The sequence below is a fragment of the Pituophis catenifer genome, unplaced genomic scaffold (assembly GCF_029215685.1).
Source record: "Pituophis catenifer annectens isolate HBS135680 unplaced genomic scaffold, rPitCat1.0.hap2 SCAF_10, whole genome shotgun sequence".
In the NCBI taxonomy this organism is placed as follows: Eukaryota; Metazoa; Chordata; class Lepidosauria; order Squamata; family Colubridae; genus Pituophis; species Pituophis catenifer.
Genome location: NW_027256890.1, coordinates 12,243,591 through 12,264,472, shown reverse-complemented (window position 1 = coordinate 12,264,472; position 20,882 = coordinate 12,243,591). Strand labels below are relative to the sequence as shown.

The 20,882-nt window shown below is 45.1% G+C and overlaps 1 protein-coding gene across 1 annotated transcript; it reads right to left on the bottom strand.

The window, feature by feature from the left end:
* Positions 1-584: 584 nt before the first annotated feature.
* SUDS3 (SDS3 homolog, SIN3A corepressor complex component) lies at positions 585-20,452 on the bottom strand. The gene is made up of 12 exons (XM_070950348.1): positions 20,147-20,452; positions 18,049-18,118; positions 16,801-16,856; positions 15,371-15,442; positions 14,404-14,423; positions 12,978-13,134; positions 11,231-11,326; positions 10,942-11,003; positions 10,192-10,213; positions 6,907-7,012; positions 3,092-3,176; positions 585-1,485 (listed from the first exon to the last, which is right to left on the bottom strand). Exons 1-12 carry the CDS (start codon positions 20,355-20,357, stop codon positions 1,387-1,389), a joined length of 1,056 nt encoding a protein of 351 aa, XP_070806449.1. The 5' UTR covers positions 20,358-20,452; the 3' UTR covers positions 585-1,386.
* Between the last annotated feature and the right edge of the window lie 430 nt (positions 20,453-20,882).

The window sequence follows — 20,882 nt, the reverse complement described above, 5'->3', positions numbered from 1 at the left end:
AGTTCTAGCCCTGAGTTCTTAGGCATGAAAATCAGCTGGGGGTATTTTGAGCCAATCGCCAGGTTCTCTGTGAAGGCTCAGGTATTCCACCCAACCTTGAGGACACAAGCTGGTATGACTATTACCCTTTTCCCACTGCATTTCTGGAATATTTAATCTTGGAGTACATGCCCGTGTGATGCATAATCTTGGTTTAACTGTGGTGGATTATCCCGTGCTTATTTTCAACACCCAATTTCTCGGTTCGTTCCACCCATAACCATCTGCAGAGCGATCTGGAATAATTATAGGGACCTTCGCTCTTCAAAGAAGGCCGACGGTGGAGCCAGAAGGTGAAGCCACACAAAAACCGCGCAGCGTTGTGAGGCCGGGAGAAATAAATCCAATGCCACACATAAAAACCGGAGAGATAAAAAGTATTTGGGGAGGCAACGTGTCATAAAAACAGTACAATGCTGGGAAACTCAGCCTGTGCTTTCAGACTGAGATCCAAGCTCTACTCTCTTAGTATTTACATTTGGGGAAGGGGAGGAGCCAAGGAAGGAATCAACTTGCATGCACAAAAGTCAAGGCCCCCTTCAAACCATGTGACCCAAAGTTTTTTTTTTGAGGTTTGGAGAAGGCCAGCCTGACGAAGGGGAAGGTACCCCGGCAAAGGCGGTACTTTTGCTGACACAATCAGCCTCAGCCGAAGAGCCTTCCTGGTGCTGCTTTGAGCAGGGGAGGGGGATCAGGGGAGGGGAAAAAAAAACCCAGAAAGAAGAGACACCCCCTACCCCTCTGTGTTTGTCCATCTTTGCCTGCAAAACCAAGAACGGAAAAAAAACAGGCCAAGCTCTGAACGTCGCTTGGGTTTAAATCAAGAAAAAAAAAAAATCGCGAAACTCCGTTCCGTATAAATAACGCAAAATCCTGGGCGCCGAGATGAGTCCCGAGAGTTCCCCAACCATTTCCCGGCATGCCGACGCCATCCTTTTCCCCCACGTTTCGACGCTGTCGACGCTTCCTCCTCCTCCTCCGGAGACGTTTGGCGTACGCTCCTCTTCCCCGGAGCTTCCTCCAGGCTGACCGCGCGCCGGCCTTTTTTCCTCGACGGAAACCGTTGGCGACCGAATGAAATAATGGGAAGACGAAAAAAACCCCGGAGGTCCTTCCGAAACTTTGTGGAGACCACGAGACGGCGAAAAACAACATCGTCAGTCCGGGTGGCGGGGCGTTCCACGAGAGAAACGCGCAGCTGGTGGAGACGCACTTCCAAAGGAGGGAAGAATGATGGTTTGTTTTTTTGGGGCCTAATCACACCTAAGGGGCGCAAGCACACATCTCGCAGACGGCCGATTGTCCTCAATTACGAGGGTCTGCCGGGGGGGGGAAAAAAAACGACAGTCAAGCTGCGGATCGCCGGCGAATCACGAAAGCGCCCCTCTGGAGTTGCCCAAGGTAGATTCTCATTTTTGTGCTGTCGCTGGTTTTCCTCACCCAGATCTGTCAAGGTTTGGGAAAAGAAAGAGACAGACAGACAGACAGACAGAGAGAAGGAGAGAAATTGTGATGCTGGAGACAGTTGTTCCGTTATGGAGCGGTTTTAGAACTAGATTGCTCGATATGATGTTATGGCAGCCGTAAGTCCACTTCGATTCTTCCCTGCAATTCCACCCACTTTGGTTAAACTACAGCATAGAATAATAGGGTTGGAAGAGATCTTGGAGGTCTTCTATCCAACCCCCTACTCAAGTAGGAGACCCTATAGTATTCTGCTGCCTACCGGCTACCTGCAGTTTGGCAGTTCGATTCTCACCAGGCTGAAGGTTGACTCAGCCTTCCATCCTTCCGAGGTTGGTAAAATGGGGAGCCAGATTATTGGGGGGCACGAGGCTGACTGTAAACCGCTTAGAGAGGGCTGTGAAGCGGTATATAACTCTATGTGCTATTGCTACTGTCCTTCCTTTCTTCCTACGTGGCGCAGGGGGTTAGAATGCAGCATTGCAGGCTGATTCTGCCCACAGCCAGGAGTTTGATTCTCACCGGTTTGACTTAGCCTTCCATCCTTCCAAAGTCAGTAAAATGAGGAGCCAAATTGTTGGGGGCAATATGCTGACTCTGTAAACCACTTAAGAGAAGGCTGTAAAGCACTGTGAAGCGGTATATAAGTCTAAGCGCTATTGCTATTGCTTTTGCTGGACAAAGGGCTGTCCAGTCTCTTCTTGAAAATCTCCAATGAGGGAGCACCCACAACTTCTGGAGGTGAGCTGTCCTATTGTTTAATTGTTCTCACTGTCAGGAAATTTCTCCTTAGTTCCAGGTTGCATCTGCCTTTAATGATCTTTTCCACCTGTTACTTCTTGTCCTGCTCTTGGGCGAACAAGTCAATCTTTGTCTCTTCTCCGTGACAGCCCACCCCTCTCCCCAAAGTACCGGAAGACTGCTATCAGGCATTAAGTTGCGGTTCAGAAGATGTATTGTTCGAGTCTATACACAAGACTCTAGTCAACTAAAGTTCAGTATTAAACTGGGGCTAGATAAGACTTAATAGAATTCAAGAGGAGTTAAGTTTCTTGGGACATTTGTGGCAACGTAATGATTCCAAGCTGATGACATGCTTAACTCCGCCCTCCGTCTGTGCCTGCTCTTCTCCTACAGAGGCAGGAAAGATTATAGCCTTCCATTGAAGAGCCCATCATAATCCAGCTACAAATCAGCTTATCTCTCCATTTTAGCAACACACCTAAGGGTTGAAAGAAAGAGATGAAGTCCCAGGAGCACATGGATTTAAACGCAACTGGCTAAAAAGCAGCGGAGCCGTAAGGGTATCTGCTTCTGATCCACCGCCAGAAAAGCTAGACGAGAGTTCTGATTAAGTTTCAGAAGGAGAGCGGTGGTTAAGATCAGAAGTGTAATCCAAAGAAATAATTGCTTGATGAAAATCTCCCTTCCTGCTCTGAAGGATCCTTCCCCGAAGCCCTCCAGCCGGATGGTTGCCATGCAACTGAAGCAAGAACAATACCGTTTATCGCACGCCAAAGTTACAGGGAAGGCTGATCCTGATTCGCAACTCCGGAAACCCCCGGATGAAAAGGAGACGTCGTCTTACCTCGTTGGCTCCCACCGAGCTGATCACACAACTGATTTTGGTGTTCTCTTTTGACTCCAGATAAATAGCCTGACTCTTGTGATACCTGGAAAGAAAGAAAACATTTATTGATTTGATTGTAGGGCACATTCATATCATATTTCAGTTTTTTTAAAAAAAAGGAACACGGAAATAAAATACAAAACATAGAATGCAAAATCTGAAATCTTAACAGGAAGATTGGTTTTCGAACGACATACTTATATAATACGCCGAATCAAATTTATCCTTCCCCTGCCATGCCCACCAAGCCATGCCACGCTCACTAAGCCACACCATGCCCACCAAGCGATGCCCACAGAACCGGTAGTAAAAAAATTTGAATTTCACCACTGATAATTATACTATACCATACCATACCATACCATACACCATACCATACCATATCATACCATATAACATACTAAAAAGCAGAGACATCGCCCTGCCCACAAAAGTGCGTATAGTCAAGGTGATGGTTTTCCCAGTTGCAATGTATGGCTGGGAAAGTTGGACCATAAGGAAAGCTGAGCGCCAAAGAATGGAGGCCTTTGAACTCTGGTGCTGGAGAAGACTCCTGCGAGTCCCTTGGACTGCAAGGTGATCCAACCGGTCAGTCCTAGAGGAGATCAACCCTGGCTGCTCTTTAGAAGGCCAGATCCTGAAGAGGAGACTCAAATCCTTTGGCCACCTAATGAGAAGGAAGGACTCGCTGGAGAAGAGCCTAATGCTGGGAACGATGGAGGGTAAAAGAAGAAGAAGGGGACGGCAGAGAATGAGGTGGCTGGATGGAGTCACTGAAGCAGTCGGCGTGAGCTTCAATGGACTCCAGAGGATGGTAGAGGACAGGAAGGCCTGGAGGAACGTTGTCCATGGGGTCACAATGGGTCAGACACAACTTCACGATTAACAACAACATAACATAATACCCAAACATATACCCAAACGTATATGTTTGGGTAGATACACACTCTCTTGAGAGCAGGTAACAGAATTTCATTTTTAATGTGGGCCGGAGTGCTCGCAGTAAAAAAAAAAAAAAAGACACTAACATTATTTTCTCTTCTTCCAATGCATCATTTTTTTACCTGATCTTCTTCTAGGGATTAAGCGTCTCAGGTAGAGCTCAACTAAGATTAACCATCCCCTAAATCGCCAGCCTAAATTGTTTGACACGCTTCCTGTTTACGCTGCTCCGCTTGGGTATCTAAGGTAAGTACAGAGAACCGTTGCGCCTCTCTCCCCATTTCCGATTGCCCTTAATAGCTCAATCTCCTGCCCAACAACGTTCACGATGCTGCTTCCATCGTGGTTTGTGCAATTTCCTCTCCGCTGTTTGCATTACCGTATTGATTGGGAACTTCACCTGCCTGCAAGAAACGTAGGGGGGAAAAAAACCCTGCAACCGTACGCAGGAGGGAAGAAGAGATGCTGTTTTACGCTTCTCCCAATTTCTGGCATTTAAAATTGAGGACTGTTGCTTTTTTTACCCTGCCTGCCAATTTCTAGGATTTAACTAGAGCAAGGAAAAGCTTTTTTGCTTTCTGATAGGATCGAAAATGTTAGGCACGGGTTTGAACGTATGAGGGTGTCCAATCCAGCAGCTTTGATTTCCTGGGAGTGACTCATTGTTCTGACTCCTGTTTTCCCCCTCTTTATTTACCTCTTGTGAATTAATTGCATTCACCCACCGAAAAGTCCAGGCAAGATTCCTTCCTGCAGCAACAGACCTTATCAGTTCCTTGCGATAATTGCAAGGCCCTGAGCTCCCAGCCAAAAGGCTGCAAATTAAGTTCTGGCAAGCAATTCCTTGTGGCACGAAACACAATGAGCAAAATCTTCAGAAATACGAACGGTTGTCTTCTACGACAACCACTCCCCTTTCCTTCTATTTATTCCCCAGCCAGGGAGGGGCCATTCAGCGCCCACGTGTGCTTTGTTTCCCGAGTTGACTCCTTGTCCTCCGTTGTTCTCCTCTCCTAACTGCTCTGCGCATACATACATCTGGAACAGGCCCCAGCTGTTCTTCCTCCTCACTCATCTCAGCCTCCAAAGGCAGCTGCCTCTCCAGTGGCTGGGAAATATCGGACAGCCCTGGCTCTATCTCTGCATCCGATGCAGAGCATCCATCAGAGCCTTCCCCAGACTCCAGAACTGGCCCCCAAATTCCTCCCCAACCTCATTGTCCAACTCTGCCGCCAGCACATTCATTTATGATAACCACCACTCTGCTTAGCAATGGAATTTCTCATCCCATAGATGTTACAGTCGTCTTTTCGCTCCCGCGCGCAATTGTCGTAATCAAGCCACTGTCTATCACACCTTCTTCCATAAATGAGGGTGTATTTCCACTAAAAAAACAGGTTTCACTCAATGCTTTGCGCAGATTCTGGGTTCCAGCCTGAAAACCACAATTTTTGTAAGTCTAAATACCATTAAAGCTTTAGATATTCCATTCCTAGCCATAATCATTTGTTCTTTGGAGATAATGATCCTTTTATATGTTGCCTATCAAAAAAAGGGGGGTTGTGGGGGGGGAAAAAAGAAATATATTTTTGCAGCAACCGGCAGATTCATTTTTTTAAAGACATAGAATAGCTGGGGAATTTTAATTTGCACGTCGAAATTGTCCTCCTACACGTCGGAGCTATTTTAAAAGGATCAACTTTCTGCCAAACTATTGCAATTAATCTTTTTTTTTTTTTTAAATTACAATACACATTTCTAACGGTAAAAGGGGATGTCTACGCCGAGCATAGGAAAAACCTGCGAAAGGAGAACAAAAATAACCACAAACATTCTGAAATTAAACAAAAACGTTTAGCCTAAATGTAACAAACATTCTATTGTAGGCAGAAAAGCCCCAAAACCAGTGAATACGTGCGCTAGAAGGGAGTGGGGTTTGTGGAGAAGAGAAGAAAGAGGGAGGGAGGGAGGGAGGGAGGGAGGGAGGGAGGGAGGGAAGGAAAGAAAGAAGGCAGATAGGTAGTTAAATGACAGGGAAGGAACCTTAGTGCTCTCTGAGCTTGGGGGTTTCCTTGCAGACGTTTCATTACCCAACTAGGTAGCGTAATCAATGCTAGAAGGAAGCAGGGTTTGTGGAGAGGATGTGGACGCCGCCGACGCCGCCTGTAGGGTTCTTGCTGCTCTCTGACCTTGGCGGTTTTCTTGCAGACGTTTTATTACCCAACTAGGTAACATCATCAGTGCTAGAAGGGAATGAGGTTTGTGGAGTAAAGGAGGAAGGGAGGAGGTGGAGAAGAAGGGGAGGAGGAGGAGGACCGTGGGGTCCTTGGTGCTCTCTGAGCTTGGTTGTTTTCGTGCAGATGTTTCACTCCTAGACTAGGTAACCTCATCGGTGCCACCCTAGTAGCACTGATGATGTTACCTAGTTTGGGTAACCGGTCATTAAGCGAGGACTGTAGATGGGATCTTTTTAAAGATATGGCAGCTATGGAAAAATGGAGGAAAAAGGCATTTTCTCAGAGAAAGAGAGCACTTCTGGTGGTCTCCTGCCACCTAGTGGTATAAAACGTCCATAACAACCTTGATTTCCATTTCCTCCTGAATTTGGTTCCACGGGGAGACTTTGGGACTATGATTCCCGGAATCCCCCTGCCAGGCTGACCTAGAAAGGATTAATCCCTCTGAGCGTGAACAGCCATGACTACTCTCCGTACTTAAGCTTCTGGCCAAGCAAACCACTTCACAATTTGGACAAAATAAACGTTGACTTCCCGAGCGTTCTTAAAATGCTGCTCTTAAAAAAAGCCCCTCGTTCTACCCGCGCCCCTTACCATCGTTTATCGTAGTAAAGCTTCCCGTCTTCTATCCGTGCCTCAAATCGTTGGGCGGGGGATTCTGCAGGAGTCGTTGGAAGATGCTCGGGCGAGGAAGGAGATGCTGGAACAGAAAAAAAGAGGACCGGGCGATAAGCATCTATGTCAGGAGTTGGCAACCCGCGTGGCTCTGGAGCCGCATGTGGCTCTTTCATCCCTCGGCTGCGGCTCCCTGTTGCTGGTCGGCTCCACAACTGATAGGGCTTTCGGTTAGGACAGTGTTGTGGCTCCATTGCCTGAGCCTGGGCTATCGACAGATGCAGACTCTGAGAGTGAGGGAGAGGAGTTGGCAAGGCCTCCCTCTCCAGGACCCTCCTCTCTGGCAATGCCTCCGGAGGACACCGAAGGCCAAACGATAGGCTCAGAGCCAAGCACATCCCCGCAGCCACAGGTGGACAGCGACGAAGAGGATAAGTGCTGGCTGGACCCGCGACAGAGGCGCAGGGAGAAGCGTGCACAGTAGAAGGGAAGGCGTGCCAGAGATTAGCTGAGTCACTGGACCACACCCCACAGGGTATAAATGTGGGTGTGGTGGCCGGTTCAGTTTGTGACGAGCAAAAACTGGAAATAATCCATGATCTCTGCGTTACTGGACTTTGCCTGCTTTATCAGACTGCATTTGGATTAATCTTTGTATTGTTGAAACTCTGCCTGTTTTATCGGAATGCTGGCAGTCTAATCTTTGTTTTGTATGAGCAAAGTCTGAATTGGCAGTAGCCACTGGGTTGCTGCCAGCTTTATCTTCAAAGAGTTTTGTCGTGTGGCTTATTAACTCCAGGCCGTCTGTGAGGGTGCGTGTGGAGTACGGGGACAGAACAGATAGGTGGAGGAGAAAGGATGCCGCGCTAGGAGGAGACTCTATGGTGGGGAAACCGGACTTCCGGTCGGCTCTAGAATTGAACGGGGGCTTCCGGTTAGGACCTTTGTGGCTCTTTTCAGTGTTTAAGGTTGCCGACCCCTGATCTATGTCTATGGAGATTCTCCGTCATCCAGGTCACGGTTTTCCCAAAGGGAACTCAAGACGCAACTGGACTTTCTTGTTTTTCTTCAAAGATGTTTCGCTTCTCATCCAAGAAGCTTCTTCACTTCTGACTGGTGGATGGTGGGGAATGGAAGGATTTATACTCCTTGCAGACAGCTGGCCATTTGCATCCTTTTAGAGAGTCGTTGAGGCGACTTGGAGAGGTTTATCTGTGTGTCTTCAGGGTCACCTCCAAGTGGCCTCAAGGACTCGCTTGTCACTGCGTTTTTTTTGTATTTACCAGATGAGCTCGTTTTTGAACTTTCAGACTTACCGTAGCTTGCCAAGTTCTTATCAGTAATCTAACTGCGCATGTCCACATTCTTTCACTTTCTTCTCTCTTTCTTTGTTCTCCGGCCAAGAGAGGTGGCCGGGAAAGCTTTGCCAAGATGTAATTAATTAGCTAGTAGGATGTTTTATTTTCTTTATAACAAATAAATGAGTTTTTCTTAGAAAATATATCTTCGGGTTTATTTTCTTCAAGTATACTTCAAGGAAATGGTCCATTCTCTAATCAAGGTGCAATTACCCAAAAGCAGAATGGGATTAATTGCCACCCTGACATCGCTAAAGGGATGCAAATGACCAGCTGTCTGCAAGGAGTATAAATCCTTCCATACCCCACCATCCACCAGTCAGAGCTGAAGAAGCTTCTTGGATGAGAAGCTTTGTTCCCTAAGCCATCCGTCTGGTAAACTTGCAAGATTCATTTTTCTCGCCATGTACAGTAGTGGCCAAAATTGTGGGAACTTTCTGGGAAAAGTCTATTTTCTAAAACTAGCTAATAACACCACTTTTTTTGGGGGGGGGAGTAGTACCATAAAATTATATATCAATGGAAAGATAATTTAATCAAGAATGTAACGCAATAACTTTTACGAAGGATTTGCTATTAGAATAGCAATTACAGTACAAAGAAGAAAAGTGAAACATGTAGAAAAAACACAATACAAAAATGATCCCCATAGAAAAAACGAGATGCACAAAAATGATCCCCATGTCAGTTAATCCTTAGTAGGGTAACCTTTAGCATGAATTATGGCCTTACAACGTCTTGCCATGGAGTGAACCAAGTCTTTGAGTTCTGCAGCTGTTCTAATGCGAAACCAAGATTGAAAGATGGCTTCTATTAACTGGGTTTTATTGCTGGGTTGCTTCTGACTAACGATTTTCTTGAGTTGGCTCCATAGATTTTCAATTGGGTTAAGGTCTGGGCTATTCTCAGGCCATTCCAGCAGTGGAATAGGATTATTTTGAAACTCCAAAAAAAAAAAGTGGTGTTATTAGCCATCAAACCTCAAAAATACTTTTTCCAAAAAGGTTTCCACAACTTTGGCCACTACCGTATATTTATACATCCGAACTAAAATGTGTTGTTTCTCTGTGTCCTATAATATAGGTGGGTATGTGCACATGTTTTACTTACTTATTTACTTACTTACTTACTTACTTACTTACTTACTTACTTACTTACTTTTCGGAGTATAAGACGCACCTACCTTTTTTGCTGAGGAAAAGAAGAAAAAGAAATCTCCCTCTGAGCAATTTTGCCTCGTTGCAGCAAACAGCAAACAGCCTGCTTTACTTTCATTTTCATTTTCAGCATAGCTTGATTAGCACAAGGGGGAAAAAAAAATCTGCTCCAGCAATTTTCCTCCTTGCAGCAAGCAGCAGAGCCCTGCAAAACAGCTGAGAGCAAATCAGCTGAGAGTCAGGAGGCCGATTCAATCAACTTGTGTTAATTAGCCTGTGCTGAAGCTGAAAAAAGCTGTTTTTTCTTGCTGTTTGCTTGCAAGGAGGTAACTGCTGCAAGGCAGAGACCAAAGGGTGGGGGCCAGAGGGTGGGGTGGGGGGGCTAGATTCGGTGTATAAGACGCACCTAAATTTTCACCCTCTTTTAGGGATGAAATTCGTCTTATACTCCAAAAAATACGGTACTTAAATTGTTTAAATTTAAATTGTTTATGTAGTGTATATTAGAGGTGGAGACCCTGGAGAGCTGTATCCAACGCAATTTCATTTTAATGTATGCCAATTTGTGTACATTTAAAGTGACAATGAAGTAATTCTAATATACCAACGGCAGGGTGGACAGTGGCTGAATCTGGGATTTTCTATATGGCAAGAAGAGCACTAAGCTGCAGTCCTCCCCTCCGTTCGGAGCCAAAACAAGCAAAATAACTAATTAAATTCAAACAATGCCCCGTCGTCATATTACTCACCTGGTCTTTTAGGTGATTTAAGCTAAAAAAAAAAAGAAAGAAGAGGAAAACTGTTGAAGGAATAATCACAAAAGTACGACCAAGAAAATGGATCTGGCTCGCGGGGCCACCCTGGAAACAGCGAAGGACCAGCCCGTGGCGCCAACGCCAGCGAAAACAGAGCTCGGGGGGGGGAGCACCGTTTTCACTGGCTGAGCGCTCGGGCCTCCACAGGCGGCCCCCAACACGAGTGACGTCATACTGGCCACGCCCACACTGCCCCCCCCCCTCCCCAAGGTCCAACACAATCCTGATTCAGCCCTCCTTGAAATCGAGTTGGACACCCCCCGATATAGAATATATCCTCCCCCCACCCCCTTTTCACATTAACACCTGAATTCAGGAGACACACGTAAAACCAGTTCTTTCTAACGAAAAACAGGATACTGGCTCAAATCCAGAGAAAATAAAATTGGGATGGTTAGACAGAAAACTAAGGATTGGTGGGGTTTTTTTGTTTTTCTTCTTCTCCTAGCCTTTCTTTCTTTCTTTCTTTCTTTCTTTCTTTCTCTTTCTTTCTTTCTTTCTTTCTTTCTTTCTTTCTTTCTTTCTTTCTTTCTTTCTTTCTTTCTTTCTTTCTTTCTTCCTTCCTTCCTTCCTTCCTTCCTTCCTTCCTTCCTTCCTTCCTCCTTCCTTCCTTCCTTCCTTCCTTCCTTCCTTCCTTCCTTTCTTTCTTGCATTTCTATGCCGCCCAACTCCCTAGGGACTTACCTTATTGAGAGTCCTCAAATCTTCCATGATCTGCTCGTCCGTGAGGAGATAATTGAGCTGAGGTAATCCGCATTAAGGGTCATGCAAAAACACTCGAGCAACCGCTTAGGCCGGTGATGGTTAACCTTTTCGGTGCCAAGTACCCAAAGCGTGCAAGCAAACTGTTAAGACTGTTTTCAACGCCGCTGTGACTTTGAACAGCCGCTAAAGGAATTGTGGTAAGTCAAGGACTACCTATACTGGCCAAGCCTTGAGTTTTTAGGGCAAGGTTTCATCATAGAAAGGATATCTGGAGCTGGTTTCCTCCTTTTGTCAGGAATGGGCACCGGATCGTTCGGCCTCCTCCGCAATTTCCTGGTCATGATCGGCTTCACTTCCATGGAATCTGAAGACAGCAACAAACCAATTGGACTGTAAGTCCACAAATTTCTATTAAAAGCGACAGGGGGAAACAAAACCTCATCTGAGTACTGAGGCACAATAAAAAAAAAAAAAACCTATTTCTTTACTCCCCACTCCACTCCCAGATATATTTTTCACATCTATGGAATGTAGGCGAACGTATCTTTTCTTTTATGTACTCCGAGAGCGTATGCACCCAAGACAAATTCCTTGTGTGTCCAATCACACTTGGCCAATAAAGAATTCTATTTTATTCTATTCTATTCTATTCTATTCTATTCTATTCTATTCCATTCCATTCCATTCCATTCCATTCCATTCCATTCCATTCCATTCCATTCCATTCCATTCCATCCCATCCCATCCCATTCTACTCTATTCCTAATTCTAATTCTATTCTATTCTATTCCATTCCAGTCCTCATTCCAATATTCTATTCTATTCTATTCTATTCTATTCTATTCTATTCTATTCTATTCCATTCCATTCCATTCCATTCCATTCCATTCCATTCCATCCCATCCCATCCAATCCCATTCTACTCTATTCCTAATTCTAATTCTATTCTATTCCATTCCAGTCCTCATTCCAATATTCTATTCTATTCTATTCTATTCTATTCTATTCTATTCTATTCTATTCTATTCCATTCCATTCCATTCCATTCCATTCCTCTATTCTATTCCTAATTCTAATTCTAATTCTATTCTATTCCATTCCAGTCCTCATTCCAATATTCTATTCTATTCTATTCTATTCTATTCTATTCTATTCTATCTATTCTATTCTATTCTATTCTACTCCATTTCATTCCATATTTTCTTTTTTCTTTTCTTTTTTTTTCTTTTCTATTCTATTTCATTCCATTCCATTCCATTCTAATTTTATTCTATTTAATTCTATAGTCAAACTCTGTTATTCCAGCTCTGTTATTCAATTTCACTGAATCTCCAAACCAGGTTAATTTTCTGTTGTGGCTTGTCAGCCACCGGCCCCTCCAGCAGCCAAATCAGAGGAGGAGGAGGAGGAGGGGGAGGCGGCATGGGAGTCAGGGTCAGCATCAGGGCAACCTGAGATCTCTGAGAGGGGAAGAGGGAATGGAGCTGGCAGAGAGAGAGAGAGGGGGGGGGGGAGAGGGGGGGAGAAAGGTGGAGCCTGGGCCGTCCATCAGCCCACAGATGGAGAGTCAACAGCCGCCAGGTCTGGAGGTGGCTGATGAGGAAGAGGAGGAACAGCTGGGTCCAGTGCCGGATGCAAGGATGCTCAGAAGGCAGAGGAGAGGAGAGCGGTGGAAATCTATGGGCTGTTCCTTGGGACGGAAGAGCCACCTTTGTTAGTGAAGCCCCACTCTAGCTCTGGGGATAAAAGGCAGGGGGTGGAGATGAATAGATGAAGCAGACAACTATTCATCTTCCGGCCAGACGGACTTGTTAGCCTGCGAGAGAAACTTTTTGCTGGGGCTGCCGGTGCTCCTAATTAAAGGCATCTTTTGCGTTCACATCAGAGGGTTTGTCGTGTTTGGGGAGCTGGGTCAGAACACTTCCGTAAACTTCACATTGACCCTGTGTCTTGAGCCAAGGGCTTCCAAAGCGGTTGGTCTCAACGGTTCGGAAACGTTTTCGTCTCTGCTTTACCTCCTGTCAGTTCCATGGTGAGCTTCTCGCTCTCAATCATCTTCTTCTTCTCTTCCAATTCAGCGATCAGGCTCTCCTTCAGCTCGATTTTTTTATCCTCAAACTCCTTCACTGCTGCTTTTTTCTCTTTGATGTAGTTTCGTTCCACCTGCTCTGTCTAATCCACACCCAAAAAAAAAAAAAAAAAAAAAAAAAAAAAAGGAGAGCATTTTCAAGGTTAAGGCGAAAACGTAGGTTGCTCGTCATTAAGCATTAGGTTGAGTTCATTACTGTATTTTTTGGAGTATAAGTGTTGTGGTCCGCCAGCACCCTGCGGAGCTGGCAGGGGAGTCGGACAATGAGGAGGCTGGGGAGGAACATGGGCCAGTCCTGGAGTCTGGGGAAAGCCCGGACGAGGGCTCTACGTCAGAGGCAGAGATGGAGCCAGGGCCATCTGGGAGTGATGCACAGACACCGGAGCCTCCAGAGTTGGACATCAGAGAGGCAGAGGAACAGGAGGAGCCTGTTCTTAGTGCACACATGCACAGAGCTGCCAGAAGGCAAGAACAGTTAAAACAAAAGGGATGACTTGGGAGTAAAGCCAGGAGATGACTGGCCCCTCCCATAATGCTTAAAAGAGGAGCAAAGGCTCTTTGCAGGAAAGCAACGTTGTTAATTCTGTTCCCAATCGGCATCTCTGTTTGATTCTGGACTCCGTGTGGCTTTGCCAAGTAGGTCTTTGGCAGAGTGTCAAGGGAGATAAAGGTTGGTGATTCTCCCGAAGGACTTTTTGCAACTAATTGGGATTCGGCTGTTGGTCCCACCACTTGGTAAAAAAGGAGTTCCTGCAGATTTTATTCTGCTGGTCATTGGCGACTATAATAGGCAGTGGAATGGGACAACTTGCCACAGCCAACTTGCCATGGCCAATTCATGATTAAGACGGGATTAGAATTCTCCGTCTCCAGGTGACTGGCCCAAAGTCACCAGCTACCTTTCATGCCCAAGGCAGGACTAGAACTCACCGTCTCCTGCTTTCTAGCCTGGTAGTTTCATTACTAGGCAAATTGGTCTGTCTTTATGTGTACCTGATGGGCAAAACTACCAGCCACTCACCCCACCAAAAGTAGTTGAGTGCATATGACCATGTTTCCCCGGAAATAAGGCCCTGTCTTATATTTTTTTGAATCCTGAAATAAGCGCTTGGCCTTATTGCCAAGCACTCAAAAGCCCGATTGGGCTTATTATCAGGGGATGTCTTATTTTGTGGGGGGGAAACAGGGTAAAACATTTTTTTTTTGTACAAGATTCGTTAAAATCCGTTAACAGCAGCTTTGTTTAAATTTTGGTGAATCTATTGCAAATCTGTCTAGGCTGGAATCCAATGCAGGAAACAGAAATAATCCTGAAGTCCTAACATAAAATAGTTTCGGTAAGATATACTTACTTCCAAGTGAAGAAAAAGCTCTGGAAGGAAACAGACATGACAATTATTAGAGGGAAGGTACAAGCATGTTTAATTTTAGTAGAATACTGGAGTTGTTGTTCTGGGATAGGTTTGGGAATGACAAGAGAGTTAAGAGTAAGTTTTAATGCTAATAAGACAAGTGAACTTCGAATATACTTCTCTCTGAACGAAATCCCCCAAAAGTTCATAATTCATCCACACACAAATGCATGCACACAACATTTGTTTATTCAGCATTTATATTGTATTTATACAATTTTGATTTAGATTTATGTAGCTTGTCCAGCTCGTCAAAAGTCCCTTTGGGCAGCGCACAACAAAGCCAGAAGGCAAGAGCAGCTAAAGCAAAAGGGACGACTCAGGAGTAAGGCCAGGAGATGATTGGCCCCTCCCATAAGGCTTAAAAGAGAAACAGAGGCACTTGGGCTTTTTTGCAGGAAAGCAACTTTGCTAACTCTGTTTCCAGTCGGCATCTCGTTTGTTTCTGAACTTCGTGGGGCTTTGCCAAGTAAGGCTTTTGGCAGGGTGCCAAAGAAGATAAAGGTTGCTGATTATCCCTAAGGACTTCTTCCAAAGGACTTGTTTTGCAACTAATTGGGACTCAGCTGAGAATGAACATAATTCTCAGCTGTTACACTAAAACACATTTTTAGGACTAATTGGTATTGTAATTACTAGGTCACAACAGATAGGACTGAATTGTGAGAGCTAACACAGGGCTCACAGGGCTTGATTTCCTAAATGAACCTGGTGATCAATCATAGCTCCAGCTAATTCCAAAAGGAAACACCGAATAACTAGTTATAACCGCTTAGCAATGGAAATGTTGGGCTCAATTGTGGCGGCGGAGCGAGAACTACCTATATCTCACTTTGTAAGGTTCGAATCCTGACTAGGTAATTTGACACGTTAGGATGAATTTGCCACCTCAGTCCAACCTGCTCACCTGCATTGCGGATCCTCTCTTTGTATTGCTGATCCAGCTTCTTCATCCTTTTCTGATATTCTTGTAAGGTACCTATGGAATAAAAAAAGTCACGGTATGAGAGATTGCAACCACACACCAAAAAAAGAAAAAGAAAAAAAAGAAAAGAAAACCCTTTCCCTTTTCTCAATTTCTTCCTATAGACGCCAGTTGCCTGGTAAGATTTAAAATACTATCATCCATTTACTCAGGAAATTATATTAATAGTTTACCAAAAACTTTTGCGTTCTCTCAAGGTTTTGAGGTATAAGCCCCCACCTCTACCACTTGATACTGGGCATGTTAGCTGGAGATAATAGGTTAACAAACCTATTAACAGAGTAACAGAGTTGGAAGGGACTTCGAAGTCTGTCGGATGCTTATCCTACGGTCGGGTAGGTAATATATAGAAAACTATGTTCTGTAACTTTAACTGCTACAAGACGACTAATTGGCTGTGCTAAGCAGACATAAAAGAAGGCAGGAAGTTCGTTCACTTCTGCTCCTGCTCTTAGAAGGTTGAACTGCTGAAAGGAACCGTGTCTGTGTTACTGAAGAGAACTGGAATTGTAAGCAAACTATGTTTTTGCGTTGAACCGTGATTATTTGAAGAAGTGTTATCTTTGTTTTGAGAAGCCAAGTTCGTTTTTTTTACTACAAGTAAAGACTGTTTATTTTCTTACAACGTTCAGAGTCTGTGAGTATCTGTGTGTTTTGCTAAGCAACGTATCTATTCGCTGTCTGGTCTGTTGCACCACTTTGCAGAGGACAGTTTTACCCTCAACAAGGTCTTTTAGTCCAGCCCCCTGCTAAAAGCAGGAGAACCTATACTATTTCAGACAAGTGGCTGTCCAGTCTCAAAAACCTCCGGTGATGGAGCACCCACAACTTCTGGTGGCAAGTCGTTCCACTGGTTAATTGCCCTCCCTGTTAGGAAGTTTCTCCTTAATTCCAGGTTGCTTCTCTCCTTGGTTAGTTTCCATCCATTGCTTCTTGTCCTGCCTTCTGGGGCTTTGGAGAATAGGTTGATCCCCCTCTTCCTTGGGGCAGCCCCTCAAAATATTGGAACGCTGCTATCTTGTCACCCCTAGTTGTCTCTCTTCTTATGTCTGAGCGTTCAGCAGCTCATTTGGTTTTCCATTGGGAATTGATATTAAAAGTTGTTGGACAGATGTTGTGCACGTGCTTCCTGGATTTGAGGAATATGAGGTTAGCATGCACCAGTAGGAATGAGTTGAATAGTTGCAGAATCAACTATTCGGGACTAACAAACCTTCTTGTTAGCATAAAGTAAGGGTTTTTTTTTTCCCTCTGCAGGTTTTGCAAGAGACCAGATCCGAGAACTCAACATTCCAGTGTAGGCAAACTCACAAAGCTAAACGGTATTGTAATTAGCAACTGAAAAGTTTTACCTTCCTGTAGTTGCTGCAGCTGCCTTTTTAGTGATGCCAATTTATCCTGGTACATCCTGAAAAGAGAATAGGTTTTATATGGCAGTGGAATGGGTGACAAGCAAATGTTAATAATGATAAGAATAACAACAACAATAATAATAATATAATAATAAACAAACAGCAAAAGGGATGAGAAAGAATTAGAGAAGACAACAAAACACAAAGAATAGCAAATAGAAATAGAATGACTGTGGCAAAAAAAAGAAAAGGTGGTACCCATAGTGATAAGATGCTTTGGGTGCAATCCCAAAACAACTGAAACATTATTGTTATTGTCACTTTTTTCTGTGAATGCACTAGCGCAGATTAAAAAAATGAAATTCTGATGCTCTCTCTCCAAAGAAAAATAGATATATAACCACAGACATACATGCACACACATATACACGATGTATATATACATACATATATATATACATACATATATATATATATATACATCTCTGTGTGTGTGTGTGGGTGTGTATGTATGGAGAGGGGGGGGGAGGGAGGGAATGTGAGTATAACTGTTGTATTTTATTCCAATCTCATTTTAAATTGTATATTTATTCCAATCTCATTTTAAATTGTATATTTATTCCAATCTCATTTTAAATTGTATTTTATTCCAATTTCATTTTAAATTGTTTTTATCGGATGCTAGTAATTGTGTCTGAACTCTGCACTTTTGATATGGCCCATGGGCTAATCAGTAAACTAATTATGTATAGCCTCACGCACACACAGTGTGTATGTATTTGTGTGTGAATGTATGTGCGTGATTATATATTTATACATATATTTATATTTATACATATACATATTACAAACTATTCTAAAAATATGAGTTCTAGGTATATTAGTAAAAAAAGAAGCAGACATACTGCGAACTCCGGAACTTAAGATTTTAAAATTTTAAAAGAATTAAAATTTTATTTTACTAAACTTTTGTCAGCCATCTGCTGACATCATCAGAGTATTAATGTAATCTGTAATGGTAGTTTAATACTCTGACGATGTCAGCAGATGGCTGATAAAAGCTTAGTAAAATAAAATTTTAATTCTTTTAAAATTTTAAAATCTTAAGTTCCGGAGTTCGCAGTATGTCTGCTTCTTTTTTTACATAAACATATGCATACACACAGGGATACATTAATCACAGTCCATTTTGAATATAGAGCGGAAAGAGAGTAAGAAGTTGGATACTAGATGGTCCACAATACTCACTGCTCCTTCATTTCTACGTAATCTTCCTCATCGTGTTTCGCCAGATCCGTTTCACTGGCATCTTCCGTATCTAAGCAACAGGATCAGCATCAATCATGTCAGAAAACATCAAATAAAAGTCATTTTTGTTTTTTGTTTTTGCTCAAACAAGTTTCTCCAGGCTGAGCCTGCAGGGCCAAAGTTGCAAACTGGCCTTTTTTTTTTAAAATGCTAGAGATGCTGGACCTCAGCAGGGGTGAGTCTGAAAAGCGGCAGAGATGGGTATTGTGGTCCATCACCACCCAGAGTCTCCATGGTAGGGAGACAGTCATGGGTGTTGTGGTCCAGAACCAGCAACTGCCGTGTTTGCGGTTAGAGGAATGGGTGCTGTGGTCGGACGCTTGCAATCCTAGGCCGGGAAAAGGAGGGTATTGTAGTCCAGCCACTTTAGTCAATGTAGATGGGAAGAGTAATAGGTATAGTCAGTCCTCGGCTTACAAAAGTTTGTTTAGTGGCCGTTCGAAGTTACGGCACTGAAAAAAAGTGACTTACGAACATTTTTCACATTTATGCCCGTTGCAGCATCCCCCGTGGTCACGTGATTTATAATGGTATGCTTGACAATTGATTCACATTTATGACAGTTGTAGTGTCCCGGGGGTGCCACATGATCCCGTTTTGCGACCTTCTTACAAGCCAAGTCAATGGGGGGAAGCCAGATTCGCTTAACGACCACGTGACTAATTTAACAACAGCAGTGATTCACTTAACAAACGTGGCAAGGAAAGTGGTAAAATGGGGCAGAACTCCCTTAGCAAATTTCTCACTTAGCAACGTAACTGTAGGGCTGAATTGTGGTCGTAAGTCGAGGACTACCTGTATTGTGGTCCAGCTCCTGAAAACATGTAGCTGGGGTAGGTAGAGAGCATCTAACCTGACTGTAGAGTGATGGGTATTGTGGTCCGGACACTAGAGATAGGAAGTGATGGGTGTTGTGGTCTTGCCCCTACAGTCTCTAATGTCATGGGGAGAATGATGGGTACTGGGATAGGCATTTGCCTTTGCTACAGCCAGTTATGGGTATTGTGGTTCAGACACCAGAGATAGGAAGTGATGGGGGTTGTGATCTAGCCCTTACAGTCTCCACTGTCTGCAGAGTGATAGGTGTTGTAGTCCAGCATCTGCACTCCCTTTAGCTAGGGCACAGCGATGGGCGCTGTGATTGGGCACCTGCAAACAAACTACAGCCAGCGATGGGTACTGTAGTCCAGCCACCAGAGATGGGAAGTGATGGGTGTTGCGATTCACTCCATGCCTTTTCCATTGCTGGCAGAGCATGATGGGGTTCAGCACCTGCCCCCTACCTCCAAAGCGATGGTTAGTGTAATTCAACTACCCCAGAGAGGGAATTATGGGTGCTGGAGTTCACCCCATGCAGTCTCCATCATCGGCAGAGCATGATGGACATTGGACTCCCTCCAAAGTGATGGTTAATGTAGTTCAACTACCCCAGAGAGGGAATTATGGGTGCTGGAGTTCACCCCATGCAGTCTCCATCATCGGCAGAGCATGATGGACATTGGACTCCCTCCAAAGCGATGGTTAGTGTGGTTCAACTACCCCAGAGAGGGAATTATGGGTGCTGGAGTTCACCCCATGCAGTCTCCATCATCGGCAGAGCATGATGGGCATTGGACTCCAGCACCTCCCCCTACCTCCAAAGCAATGGTTAGTGTGGTTCAACTACCCCAGAGAGGGAGTTATGGGTGCTGGAGTTCACCCCATGCAGTCTCCATCATCGGCAGAGCATGATGGGCATTGGACTCCCTCCAAAGCGATGGTTAGTGTGGTTCAACTACCCCAGAGAGGGAATTATGGGTGCTGGAGTTCACCCCATGCAGTCTCCATCATCGGCAGAGCATGATGGGTCTTGGGGGGGGTCGAGCACCGGCCAAAGGAAATGGGTATTGTAGTCCAGCCCCCTCCGCAACCCCACCCCCCTTTTTACAGGAAACGACGCTCTAGCCTAGCGCCTCTATCGCCCTCCACGGTCGGCGGGGAATGATGGGTTTTGGAGTCCAGCCCCCCCCCCCCCTCAGACAGACCGGCCGAGGCTCACCCTCGTCGGAGTCCCGAGCGCGTCCGCTGCGCTCGCCGTCCTCCTCCTCGGCGGGGCTCTCCAGCTCCTCCTCCTCATAGCTCTCGGCGGCGGCGGCAGCAGCAGCGGCGGCAGCGACGGCGGCTCCGGCCCCCGGGGGCAGCGTGGAAGCCGGCGGCGGCAGCGGAGGCCCCGCGGGCAGCGCGGGGGAAACCAGCGCGGCGGCGCTCATGGCCCGCGAAGCCGGACGAGGCTCAGTCCGTCCGTCCCGTCCCTCTGTCCGGCGACGCCGGTCCCTCCTCAGGCGAGCGCCCACAGAAGCGCGCTCCTTTCTTCCGCGCAGGCGCGCCAGCCGCTTCCGTCCACTTCGTCTGGCCCGTCGCTCTTTCCGTAGACGCCTGGGCGGGGCGCCGGCCGCCAGGATGGGGTAGTTAGACTCAGTTAGTAGAGGTGTACGTGAAACGACTATTTCCGGGCTCCGTCTCTCTCTCTCTCTCTCTCTCTCTCTCTCTCTCTCTCTCTCTCTCCAACCCCCCCCCCCCGGCGCCTTGAAGAGGTATGTGGGTATATATAATAGATATAGACATATATATTTATTTATTTATGTTTATGCAGTGTATATTGGAGGTGGTGACCCTTTGAGAGCTCTATGCAACAAAATTTCATTTTAATGTATTTCGATTAGTGTACATTGAAAGTGACAAAGTTATTATTCTATTCTATTATTATTTTTATTTATTCATTCATTTATTCTGCC

Bases quoted from the DNA above. Each gene is read 5' to 3' on its own strand.
- SUDS3 (XM_070950348.1), bottom strand. From the start codon at position 20,357: ATGAGCGCCGCCGCGCTGGTTTCCCCCGCGCTGCCCGCGGGGCCTCCG. The intron at 18,119-20,146 runs GTGAGCCTCGGC...CCTGTTGCTTAG, and splicing joins CGCTCGGGACTCCGACGAGG to ATACGGAAGATGCCAGTGAA. The intron at 13,135-14,403 runs GTAAGTATATCT...GGTGTGGATTAG, and splicing joins AGCTTTTTCTTCACTTGGAA to ACAGAGCAGGTGGAACGAAA.